This window comes from Typopeltis vanoorti, chromosome 12 (genome assembly GCF_054136105.1).
Source record: "Typopeltis vanoorti isolate ZY-2024b chromosome 12, IOZ_Tvanoo_1.0, whole genome shotgun sequence".
NCBI lineage: Eukaryota > Metazoa > Arthropoda > Arachnida > Uropygi > Thelyphonidae > Typopeltis > Typopeltis vanoorti.
In genome coordinates, this window is record NC_143560.1 from 360,267 (window position 1) to 374,160 (window position 13,894).

General features: G+C 38.0%; 1 protein-coding gene across 3 annotated transcripts in view; it reads left to right on the plus strand.

Moving 5' to 3' along the window:
• LOC150100538 (uncharacterized) overlaps positions 1-13,894 on the plus strand; it is a 198,564-nt gene that overhangs the window by 72,864 nt on the left and 111,806 nt on the right. For all 3 annotated transcript variants that reach the window (XM_090401331.1, XM_090401333.1, XM_090401332.1), the window contains 4 exons: positions 247-335; positions 782-844; positions 8,243-8,335; positions 9,626-9,685. In XM_090401331.1, the coding sequence (XP_090257457.1) occupies positions 247-335; positions 782-844; positions 8,243-8,335; positions 9,626-9,685 (305 nt within the window). The remainder of the gene's footprint in view (positions 1-246; positions 336-781; positions 845-8,242; positions 8,336-9,625; positions 9,686-13,894) is intronic.

Sequence of the window (13,894 nt, forward strand, 5' to 3'; positions counted from 1 at the left end):
AGGAAATGACAGACTGGAAATCCGCTATGGCGAAAGTTCCTATTTCAGTGTTAGACTAAAGACAACACACTTTCGTGTAGAAATATTTGAAATTGGTATCGGACTGACTTCACATCTTACATCTCAAAAAAAATATGTATATACTTATGATTCTACTGTTAAGTATGTTTACATTTTGATTATAATTGCATTAATTATATTAATCTTTTGAAAAAAATTAAAATATGAAGGATGATTTATTTTCAGAGTGGGACTCCGAGGTCTTTGGTGACTTCGCCAATGTTCTGACAGATTGTAGCAACGTAGAGAGCGCTAACGTTCCTGAAGCGATGCAGGTAATTTGCAATTGCTATTTTTCTTCCTACTTTGTTGCAGAATCAACCACTGTGTGGATTACTTGCGCTTGTATTTTGACTGAAACTGTTCACAGATTTCACATTATCTCTATGAAAAGGCCCTTTTCACTGTCCGCTACCTCTATACTAATACTTAATTTTTAAAACATCCACATAAAATAAAACCGCAAAGAGCAAGAGTGAATGTATTAATAGATCCATTGCCACGAATTGTATACAATCTTAATTTTAGAAAGTATTCATTAAACGACTTTCATTTTCCTAGAGTAAAATTAACTCCAACACTAGTAATTTGATTTTATATATAAATAGCAGCAATTAGTTTGTTATGAATCAAACTATGAGATATTAACTGCCACTGAAAAGACACTCATTAAGAGAATAATTATTGATGGAACTACATTTTTGTTTTTGTTTTTTTTCAGAGTATTGCCTATCTAATAAAACAAGAAATGAAAATAAGCCAATTTAAAGCGATGAAAACTGATGTGAGTATTAATATATAAAAAATGAATTTGTATATTTAAATATGTGTGTGTGTGTCAGTCATGTGTAATGCTTTTGATTGCATAAAGCAATCCATTGACACCCGAATCGCACAGTTCAGTTCTGATGCGAAAGTTTTGCTTTTTTTTTTTTTTTTTGTTCGCTGTTGCTCACTTCCACAAAAGTTTAAAAATAATCTTTTGTGGAAGGGAGCAGCCTATTGTACATTTTCTACCTTGGGGCTGGCAAAGGATTTGTTCTATTTCTAATCAGTTTCAGAAATATTTTAATATTTTTTACATAGTTCGGAAAAACTGTTCCAGAGACCGAACATGGAACCATTTCAAGTCACTTCATGCCTCCAATAAGCAGGACGGTGGTCTCACAAAGGGCGATAAATTTCATCTCTCATCTCAAGACAATCACAAACATCCATGCACATGGCAGGATTCGAATCCGCAGCTTGTTGGCTGAAGAGCAGGTACGCCAATTACTTCGCCTTAAATCGCTAACCAGGCCAGTAATCAACACGCCACTCTTGAAATGTGTGACTCAAAATCTCACATTTCGATCATCACTTACCATGCATTTCAGATGTTTATCGATTTTAATGAGACCAAACTCTTGTCGATTTTTTTCGCGTATCTAACGCGATTGTCATTTCAAACTGGTCTGCGTTATTGCCACGTGAGCGATTCTAGCTTTATTCACTTTCCGAGAAACTATGCATCTAGAGTTCGTTGAATGATGAACATAATACTGTGTACATTGATCGAAAGGGGGATAAAAATAGAAAGAGATTTCTTTCGTACCAGTCCTCATAGATAGGTCAAAAGGATATAGGGGGCATTGTATGTTGGGCAGTTGGAATGACTAGAGGGCATTTGCCATGTCAGTTATGTGTGCATTGGAGGCAAAGTGTGATGCCAGGAGGTTAGCTTTTTTTATGGGTGATGTTGCAAATGAGCATCTGGATATGATAGAGGTGGGAATAGTGTAGGGCAAAAGTTACGGCCAATTGCCTTGACAAGGGACCAAAAGACATGGCTGCCGTTTGGACAGGCTGCAAGCTCCCTGCTTTTTGCCCGTTCAAAATCCGTTTTGGAAGTATTGATAGTTTTCTTGCATTTTTATTTGGGCTTCATTGTAGGTATCGAATGAGGTTGGGGTTCTTGATTTGCGCCAGTTGTGGTATGCCTTATTTTTCATTTGTACAGCCTTGGCACATTTTTTGGAGAACCAGGGTTTAGTTAGGGGACGGCAGGTCTGAGTAGTGTGAGAACTATATGCTTTCATGCCAGCGAGGATCACTTTGGTTGCGTTCGGTGCATATTTTTGGACTAGAAGACCGGAAACAGTAGTCTAACCATGGGAATGAAGCATAGTAGTCTCGGAGACTGTCCCATTTGGCACTATTATAATGCCAAACTACTCTTGTGTGGGAGTAACTGTGTAAGCATTGTTGCATGGGGGAGGAGATGAGCACTAAAATAATCAAAATTACCCAGGGGCTTATTATATTCACTGCATATTTGGAAAGTTCATTAGTAAGGAAGAGCTCTAGGGTATTTGGGGAGTGGTTTGGGTTATCTGTATTCTGGTCGGTTTTTGAACAATTTGCGTGAGGAGGTCTGACTGCAAATGTTTCAGCATCTCTGCCTGCAGGATCTGTATGACTGGAAGAGGAAAGTCAATTGGTGTTATGGAAGTTGAAGTCACTCTGGAGGATGATTTCGTTGTTTGGGGAGTGGGATTGGAGAAAATCAATTTTTTAAGGAGAGGAAATGAAAGAGTTCTGATTGATTGGTGGTATTAGGAGAGCGATAGAGACAGCAGATGAATTTGCTGAGTGAGGGAGGGATATCTTCAGCCAAAGAAGGTCGAAATCGGGCGTTTCCAAGCTGGTTGTTCTCTGGCAGGGTATGTCAGAGCGGATATATGCACAGACTAAAGGAGTTGAATAATGTATAGTTAGGAAGGTCGAGATGAATAGTGCTGAGGGGGGGGGTTGAGTTTCGGTTAAAAAGAGTAGGTGGGGTTTGGTGGACTGCAGGTGGTAGTGGATGCTGTTGAGGTTAACGTTGAGGCCACGAATGTTGGTGAAGTGGATATGCAAGGTTCTGTGAGGCAGAGATTTGACCCCAAGGATCCTGCACGTTTCCTATGCAGAACCTGCATGCTGGTGTGCTTGGTGACAACTAGTGGCGTCACTTGGTTTTTGCACTAGTTTGGTTTGTTTGTAGTTTATCACCCAAGTATTGTCTCCATTTTGGCGTTTTCTTCTAGTTGTCTTCGGAGTTGGCGTCTTTGTTCTCTCTGGGCAAAGGTTAAATCAGGTCGAGCACGTATGCGAGACTGCGGGCAAGTGTCCTTTAGCTTGTTGTTTATCGCTGTTATAAATTTGGTTGTGTTTATTGGTGAGTCGCAGGTCACTTTGACGAGACGTGGATAGTATGTTCCGTCCTTTCTTTTGCTTATGGGTCCGATACGATGGTATTTGACGATATTTCCGGGATCGAAATTGCATTCTCCTGCAAGTTTGCCTTCTTTTAGGGATTTACCGTTTTCTGTCGGAAAGTTCAGGATAACAGCGTTGAGTTTCCTATTTTCGGCCTCGAGAGACTCATGTACTGATGATGCAATTAGTTCACGAAGTTCTTTAGCGGGCAAGTGCGCACTTGCGGTCAGGCGCTGATCGTTGAGCGTCTCGAGCTTAGTTTCTAACTTTCCGATTTTGGAGGAAGGAGAGGGTATCGATCACGATATTAATCTGCTGCTCGAGGTTTGTGACTCTTTTGCCTAGGTTTAGTATCTGTTTTACGGAAGGGAGGCACATCGTACAGAAGTAGGGCTGGTTTAGATCGTTGAAAAGCTTGTGCGCCAATTCATTTATTTTTGTGCAAGAAATATGTATCCAGTTGCAGCAGAAATCGCACATTATACCTTTTTTCCCTTCTTTGACTTCGGTTTCACAGCTGCGACACTTCGTGATGTCATTCGGTTTGTTGGTGATCGGCGACGCTACGCTGACAGGACTCGAGGCAATCTTCCGTTGTTGGCTTTTGTTGCCGCCATCTTTATTTCGAACGGTTGTCATAGCGCTTTCACGTGGCTGTTTTTTAGTTGTAAAATATAGCAGATTTAATGTGGGCACTTAGGAGTTGTACTGTAGTAATCAGTTGCTTAGTACCTTCTGTTACTTTTCTGTTTGCTGCTTATTTTGTGCAAAAAAAAAAAACACTTGCAGTTACGATAAAATGCGGGAGCACAAATTTAACGTTACTTATTCGCTGGCGCCACCTGATGATCAAACATCTCCTAAATGAATCTGTGAGTCATCGTGCTATCTTGGTGTTATTTCTTTTAATCTGTTTTGTTTCATTCACTAGGAGAATATCTAAGTTGATATTGGTTAGTTATTTTATTAATAAATCTATTTTGTAGTCTTTTGCCAAAGTTCGAGTATTGAGGGTACCGATTGCCAGTTTCAAACATCTAATAGGAGGCCTGCCTTCATTTATTATTAGCACCCCTGGCCTCAATCAATGCCTTACCGCTGCCATAGAGAGGTGAGTGTGAGTCGCACAGGACTGGAGCGGTTTCCGTTCTGTTGCTGTAATAATGGTATCTTTGCTGTAGTTGGATGCTACACTTGACTGGAATTCTGAAGGGTTCACTAGAGTCCTGTTAGCGTTATTGGATCCAGGTCCGATTGTGTCTAAGATTCCCAACACTCTAGGGTGTACCTGGGTGGGGGGGGGGACTTTGCACCCTCTAATGTGGTATGGTCACTTAAATAGAATTGTAGAGGAAAGGTTGGCAAAACAGATGATTGATACCAAGATAGTAGGGAAAACCCAGAGGAAGACCAAGATCTAGGTGGATTAATTCAGCCAAAAGTGCCTTAGAAGAACGAAATGTTAGATATTGCAATATTGAAATTCTGACAAGTAATAGATTAATCGTTTTATCATCTGATTAGTTTTTGGAAAGCAGTCTTAAATCGAATAAATTTTCGATTTAAGTCTGAAGAGTCGTGAACTAAGGTTTTGTTACTAAAAATACAGTTTAAAATATAAAATATCACACTGAAATTGCTACCAAAGTTGAAATGCGGATTTTAAATAATTAACTTGGGGACACCCTATATAACCCAACAGTGGGTTATACAGGGTGTCCCAAAATTCACGCAAGATTTAAATTTAGTGCCATTTGTGCGGTAAAGTGTTGCCAACGAGAAAAAAAACAGCGTGACAGCTAACAGTTCAGGGTTATTAAAAATGGAGCGTTACACGAAAGAACAACGCATTTTCATTGTTGCAATATTTTAAAAATAATGAAGGTTTGGCAGCTACAGTTCGCAAAAATTTTCATACAAAATATGGTCGGAATAGTGATTTAACTTCATCAACTGTGAAAAGATTAATTAAAATATTCAAGGAAACTGGATCAATTAGTGATCTTATACACTCTGGCCATCCTTCAGCAAGTCGTTCAACAGAAAACATCGAAGCAGTTCGTGAGAGTGTTGCTGAGAGTCCAGGAACATCAATTCGGCACCGTGGTCCTGAATTGGGCATGTCGAGAAGCTCTCTACAGCGTATTCTCACGAAAGATTTGCATCTTTATGCTTACAAAGTTCAACCGACTCAAGAATTGAAGCCTACTGACCACACACACAGCGAAGAGAGTTCGTTGAATGGATTATGGAACAACAACAAGTGGATGCTTATTTTTCGAACAAAATCATCTTCAGCTTTGGGCTCATTTTCATTTTGATGTTTTCGTTAATCGACAAAATTGTCGCATTTGGTATTCAGAAAATCCATAGGTGATTGTTGAGAAACAAATGCATCCACAACGTGTCACTGTTTGGTGCGGATTTTGGGCTGGAGGCATCATCGGTCCATCCTTCATCGAAAATGCGGCTGGTAAGGCAATAACAGTTAATGGTGCTCGCTATCGGGACATGATAATTCAGTTTTTGTGCCTAAATTGCAAGATATGGATGTGGACGACATGTGGTTTAAACAAGACGGTGCCACATGCCATATAGCCCGAGAAACAATTCAATTACTGCATGAGTCATTTCCTGGTCGTGTAATTTCCCGTTTTGGTGATCAGAATTGGCCGCCCAGATCATGTGACTTAACGCCGTTGGACTTTTTTCTTTGGGGTTTTTTGAAGTCTAAGGTTTATGCCAACAAGATCAATTTCCTTGAAGGAGGAAATTGAGCGCTGTATCAACGAAATTCAGCCACATTTATGCAAAACGGTCATAGAAAATTTCGACAAAAGAGTGCGTATGTGCCAGCAAAGCCGTGGAGGCCATTTACACGATATGCTATTCCATGCATAACCCTATACTGTATACTTTATGAATCAATAAGAAATTACAATTTTTAATTAAAAACCTGTGTTTTCTATCAAAATTACTTCTTGCGTGAATTTTGGGACACCCTGTATAAGTGTAAGCAAATGATTAAGGATGAAGAAGCAATCTATTGACAAGTTTCTTCAAAACCTAGGAGTTGTAATCATTGGGTAAACAGTATTGAGGAATGGAGGTTCGAAGAACAGATGTAGATCGACTGAAGGAACATGAGAAGACGTTGGCTCGATGTGTTTGAAGTTGGGCTATGTACGTATGTCGATCAGTGGCTGATGGTATTCTTACGTGATTAGAGGACATCGGAGGAATATTAGTGGATAGTTCAATGGAGAAACGAGAGTGATTATAAAAAAAAATGATGCATAAATACAGTGCTTATGAGAAAGTAACTGAAGGGAATCCGTGAGAGAATGGTCACTTATTAGGCGGATTGCTCTCTTGTATACAATAAAAAAAAAAAATGTAGTGACGTTCTAGACAGGGCAACCGAAAGTAAAGAATAATATTCTCATGTCGATCGAACTTGGGATATACAAAACGTTACAAGTTGACTAGAAAAGAAGAGTTTTGTTCAAAAAAGAATACCAAGTTTTTGGAGGTGTGAGATCTTTATGCAGGGATAAGTTAGATGTGAAAGTGTCCCAAGAAGAGAAAACTGGTGTTGGTTGGAAATCGAAGTATTACCAAAATCAAGACAGAGTGAAGTCGGAGTTTTATTTCGATATATTACAATGTTTAACATATTTAGGAGATAATCCCAGCACACCTTACCTTCAGAAGAGTTAGTCGAGATCCTGTATTTTACTGAAACCTTTTGTTGCATGTTAGTTTTTTTTTTTTTTTAGTTTTTTCATGTTATTTATAATCATATTTATAATCCGATTAAAAAACTATCCGGCTAGTGATATTAAATGAAATATACGTCAGACCAGTTTTGAAACTAAAGTATTCGATATCAGCTAAACTACTTTATAAGCAGCGGAAGAGATGAATTTTTGAGTGAGGAGCTCAGATTTACAGGCTTTATTTAATCATATGTGCACAGAAGAACTTACCGTGTATAATTGCAGAAAATATGTCTGAATGACGTGCGTGAAGATTAAGGGGGAATAATAGCAGAAATCAGAGAAATCTGCAAAAGATGTAAATTTTTTCCATTGATTTCCCTGTAGAATTAGAACGAAAATACCATTTTTCTGTGCTAGAATTTAAACCCGCTTCCTACGATGATACAAGTCTGTTGCAGGTTTTTGTTTAACCTTTCGTAGACGGATATGACGCATAATAATGTATCGATTGGAGCGATATGATGGATTTTACGGTCATCTCAAAAGTACAGCTGGTAAAGAATAAAGAAAAAAAAAACATTAGATTTAATTCGTGTCACAATCCGAGTGTCAGTGAATTTTTCAGAATACTTTTTTTCGGCTGCTTTGTGCAAGTTTCTACACATTCTGAAATTCATTTTAATTTCATTCTGCTTTTGGAGAGTAAAAAAGACTTCATTTTGCGAATTCACTAACATTCAGTTTGTGGCATAAATTAACATTTTTCATGAATATTTAATTTTATTTTTTTGATTTTAATTTAGTTTAATTCTAAATTTCTTTTGAATGTAATTTAAATTTGAATTTAATTTAATTTAATTTACATAAAAGTTCAACGCGTTTTTTGTTCTGATATATTTATTATCCAATTACTCTTACTTTCATGTCTTTCTTAAATAAAATGAATCATCTTTAAGCAATCCCTAAAACGAATACCACTGAAAAATGTATAGAAACCTGTATAAAGCAGCCGAATAAGCAACACAAACGATTAGGTTTTTCTTTAAATGACAATAATAAAAATTACTTAATGATAAAAATGTATTTCCTTTTTTTCTGCTGTAAAAATCGTCTTATCCCTTAGTAGTACAGTGAATGATTTCCATTAATAGTTTAATAAACTTCTAGAATAAGATAAATATTAGATTTGTCAATTACAGTGTGTTTTTTTTCTTCTATAGGAAGCTCTAGAATGGTTGAAAACATCTCGGTCCAAAGCAGGCAAACAATTTAGAGAGTTTCTCCAGAGACATGGCCACAGATGTTTCAAGGAGGTAAATAGTTGAAATCTAATAGCTTAAATTAATGATTTTTGTACATCTTCCACATCCGGAACGAGAACTACAAAGCTAATCAGCTAATCCATGACATAACTTCCAACAGTGCTTAAATTATAACTAGAATTTAAACTGCATTTTGAACTTTAAATAACTGTTTGATTAAATGCAGTTTGGTGTGCAGTTCCTTCAGCCTCTATCCAGCAAATGCTGGATACAGGCCTTTCTTATAAATAGCATGTTTCTGCCCTTAGCTAACGTCCATCATCTCATGTGAACATAAATCATTCCCCCGTTTTGTTCTTTGATTACTTCTCCTTCTCTTGCTATCCACTAAACTTTACCTTTATTGAGGTACAAAAAGTACATTTTTATTCCTCAGTAAAGTGCAATCAAAACGTAGTTTATTGAGGTACAATAAATCGTAAATTTTGCACGAAAACATCATAGAAAAACTTATGTATTCCCAGAATGGATAAATTTATGCCATATCTCCAAACGTGATGCAGTATTAAACCACAGTTGCAAACAACCCACAGACTGCTTAAAACCAACAAAGGTAAGTGATCGCTAAAAGCCCACTATCATCCCTCAGTTTTAGTCCTGTCAGCTATTAGAACTGTTCCCAACAGTTCCCAACAATCCAGAAAAGCAGGGTTTCACCTCACGCCATCTGTCGTCTGAAGAACACTTTATAAAGTAGCGGCAATCCCCAAGCTAGAACTCTGCCAAAAATCACTCGATGTCACCTGAGATGAGTTCCAACTGTCAGAAGAGCTACCGTCTGGAAAACATCTAAACTGGACCACTTGAAAGAACCTGAATAGGCTACGCACTCAGATTGAAAATACAAGCATAAAAGTGGGATAATATGAAAGATTCATACGTCTGAAAGTGTGATGAAATAGAAACAGTCAAACATTTTTGGAGTATCCACAACTGGATCAATCTCGCACAACCAGAGATTAGAATGAGTGCACAAGCAATGTAATCCATTGGGCAAGGCTCAAGTTCTGGACTGATATCTAAATGTAATCATTTATGTTATTTCCAGAACTTGAGCCTTGCCTAATGGATTACATTGCTTGTGCACTCATTCTGCACAATATTCTGTCAATTCTGCACTCATTCCATATTACTACTGTCCTTTTATATAATACCATGTATTAAAAACTTGATTATTTTTGATTGAAATTTTATGACTTGTGTAATTTAGCTTCTGAATTTTGCATTCTTTTCAATAGACACGAAATAAATAATGTTTACTTACTATGTAATTAATTGCAGTTGGATATACACTCTAAGACTTGGGAAAAGAATCCTGAACCACTGATAAAGATGCTGCAAGTAAGTAATTGGTTTTCAATCATCCACACAAATCAAAGTTTTCCGACCAAACACGAGGCTATCATTAAGTACACAAATATTGAGTCAATCTAATGGAAACGTCCTCTCGTTTGATTGGAAAATAAAACTTGATTATAATTTATGTAATATTTTCATATATGTAAAGTCATTGAATGGGATACAGCGGAAAACTGTCACTGATGTATAATTTTTGAATACAAATGAGCAAACGGATCCGGAATTTTGGATGAAGTGGTGTTAAATGAACTGATGCTTGACTAGTTCTTAAATTCCAGTAGTAATAATTTTATGTCCATATCTGAAAGGTATCATCACAGCTGCCTGCAGTGTGATCTTTCAACAATACAGCAGGGTCACATTTATGAATTGGAATAGTACGTACTTGGTATTCTCATACGGCCAGCGTTTAGTGATGCCCGAAAATTGAAGAAAAATGTTTTTTCGCAGTAAGTCAGAAATTTGATTTGATTAAAAAAAATTTTAATACATCTCTGTATAGGCTAGTTTATAAACTAGAAAATAGAAGCTTGAAAATATTATTGTTCTCTACATTCAGTCGGAAGATTTTTAAAAAATATCATTTCAATGCTCAAATGGATAATGAATTAAAGTGAAGGAGGAAATATGAGTTAAAAGAACAAAAAAAAAGATTTAAATGTTTTGTAGTAGATACGAAAACGAGGGTATGGAAAAAAATGACTAAACCGATATATGTATAAATAATAAAACAGAAACAAGTTATAAGTATATCCTCTTGTGAAAATGTTAATGTCAATAAATTCCGCATTAAATCAAATCTATGACGTTTAAGTAAGCAGCTTAATAGCCAGTGGTCAAATCGCTCAGTAACGTATTCGTTCTTTTTAACTTACTTTAAGATCATTCATTCTCTGCACGTTAGCAAAACCCTTTGACAATGCATTCTTCTCGTCCATACTTTATATTTAGCAACTCCAATTTTCATTTTTTTCTTATCCACTACACATGCAGATGTCAGGAATTTCTTCTCCCTCCTCTATTTCTTACTGTGTCAATATTCTCTTCCATATTAATCTGGCAATTTCCTTCACTAACATATAAGTCACTTTTACATCAGCTTCTCGACTTATCCGTCAAACTTTACAATTTACAGTCCCTCGATTTCGCCTCATAAACAAATAACATTCATGATGCTTGGTATTGCCGTAGTTACTCGTATCCGGATCCCCCCCCTCCTCAGAGTTTCTTGATCACCATGGAAATTACATAGCAGGATTTGTGCGCAGAGTTACAGTGTGGTGTGAGTTAAGTGTTGTATAGTGGAATAAAATCCCCTGATCTCAACTCCTGTCGTACTGTGTCCTATGAACTAAGAGCCCCTCTCAGATTTTTCCACGGATCCAGAGTCTTCTTCATTTCCACTAATTATAGTACAGGAGTCTGCGCGATTAGCCTAGTGGCTGTGCGCTTCGCAACCGTATGCCTCGAGAAGGAGTGTCCTAGGTTCGATTCCCGTCGGTAACGTGAGGAGCTGAAGGATCTTTCTCAGCACAGCCAAGTTAGCCGATCTTGGGCGTGGACAGTAGGTTTTTTTCCCCAGTTTATCCTGGGGTTTTCCATCCCGCAAAGCAGGCAAACTGGCCTTGAGAACTACATTACGGTCATAGAATACACCGGGGCGTAGGGCTGACCACCTTATTCTGTGAACGGTTTGAGGTCCGATGATTAATAAACCCTCCACACCGCAAGGTAAAAGAGGGTAAAAGGAAGATGAGATGAGATATAGTACAGGAAGTACTCAGGAAGCTACCACCAAGAAACTAAACGTAGTCAGAAATGTGGTATTAAAATCTTGCCGTGCCATTTGAAAGCGATCAGGAATCGAAAGATTCCTGATCGCTTTCAAATGTTCAGGAGTTCAGGACATCCACTGGACTTTAAGTTCATAACAGAATATATACGCAGAGATATTTTTGGTTCTGTTCTGTGGGCGGATTAGAGTTAGATAATGTGATTCCCTTGTGGTTTCCATAGCAAGTTTTCAAACCAGTTATATATATATATATTCTAGGGGGCTCCCCCCTGACGGCTACGAAGCTCCACCACCACCCGGTGTTCCGGACTGGTAGGCCGGTTCTCGTTGAATTCTGATGACTCGAATTTTGAAGACTCGAAAGGGGGGGATCCGTCCCTCTGACGCCTAGGGTAGCCCATGAGTGTCGAATCTTCAAAAGGGGATACCCCCCGCCTGGAGCCTACGGCGCCCAACCCCCCTAGTTCCGAATTGGTAAACCGGTTCTGATTGAATTCTGATGACTTTTGAAACTCAGGGGCTACCCTGAGTTTCAAATCATTTCAAAAAACGCTACATAAAAAGGCTTATAATTTTATATATAGAGAGAGTAGATATATATATTAGAATTTTACTGACTAGGAACACCGAGATAAGACAAAAAGTTTAATATGTACATCTGAAGAAGTCGGAATGCCGACTTCTTGAGTTTCTACGGAGGGAAGTGATGAGAGGAGGCATGGAAGTATCTGCCCGTGTGAGTTGTTTTTCAAAAAATAGAAAATTAGAGACAATCCTTTTTAGATGTAAATATTACTAGGATGCCTAATTGTCTCAAATTTTATATTTTTCGAAAAACAACTCACACGGACAGATACTTCCATGCCTCCTCTCATCACTTCCCTCCGCAGAAACTCGGAATTATCTCGGCTCTGCCCCATTCGGCGAGATCTCTAATTCAGAAGATCTTCAAGTCGAACTTAATCACCTCAAAACTATTTCCTTAAACAAAGGCTACTCACCTAGAAGCATTTCTCACTGTCTATACCCACGTCTCCAACCTCGACAAGAAGATTACTCGAACCCTATTGCACACATTCGATTACACATTCATACTATTGGTATGAATGCTACAGAATACCTATGCAAAACATTCTCCATACTAAAACGCTGCCGCCTCCTTCCTGTTTCTGCTGGATCATGATATTGGGATGCCTCTCCACATCATGTTCTTCAATGTACGCCTGAATAGCGGCTGTAATATAACATCGCGTTTGCTTATTGAAAGAGACACGAGTTTCCATCACTTTTATAAAATTGCCACAATGTAGGAGGCAGTGCATTATCTGAAAGTGGTTGAATGCCTGTCGCGTATCATCCTTCCATGCATTGCAACCATGGTTTAGAGTCCACTTCCAGGAGAGAGAGAGCTCGAGATCTCTCACACACAAACGTGCACACACGCAAATTGATCAGGAAACGTCACAGTTATGATGATGTCACATCCGCAATCTGCCATCCTATTGGGAAAAAAAAATCAGAATATGGCGTAATTCATCACCTCATACGGTGTAGGGCATCATTAATCTTCCTACCAGTTAACCTGACAACCCTCTCCAATTGCCAACACACTTGACTTCTTCCAGACAAGCTCCCTTCCGGGTATACGGTGGTTTCCGGTCTCCTCTTGGTAACTCGGTCCACAACCTCATACAAGTCCCCTTTTGCCACAGAACAACCTGTGACAAAAGTGAAAGACCTCTCCCTTCTTTTATTCTTCTTGCCAATACACACTGCCCATAGGCATTGTAGCCTTTCGTCCGTGGGTCACATAAAAACACTAGTCTCAGTCTTCTTTATACCAATTTAAACTGTGTTATTATTTGCTATTTTGATGTTTATGTGATGTGCTGGTATTTTTCTGTAGAAACGGAGACCGTATAGCTCTTTACACTAATAGATGAAAGACAACTACAATGCTTACTATATATATATATATATATATATATATATATATATATATATATATATATATATATATATATATATATATATATATATATATTTATTATTATTATTATTATTATTAAGGGTATTTACTCGGATTGTAGAAATTTATATTAGAATTTTACTGACTAAGAACACCGAGATAAGACAAAAACTTTAATTAGAACATAACTAGTTTCGTCAGAATGCCGACTTCTTCGGGTGTACATATTGTCACAAAAAAACTGGAAAAATACATACATCTTCAAGGCCCACCTTTCCTAATTGGGTTGTCGGAGCAACAGCTGCAAGAGGAACTTCCAATGGTCACGATCCTCTGCTACCAAGCTCAGGTATTCTGGTGGAATTCCCAAACGTGTCCACCCAAGATTTTAGATATAATCTATCCAGCAAGTCCTTGGCCTTCCACG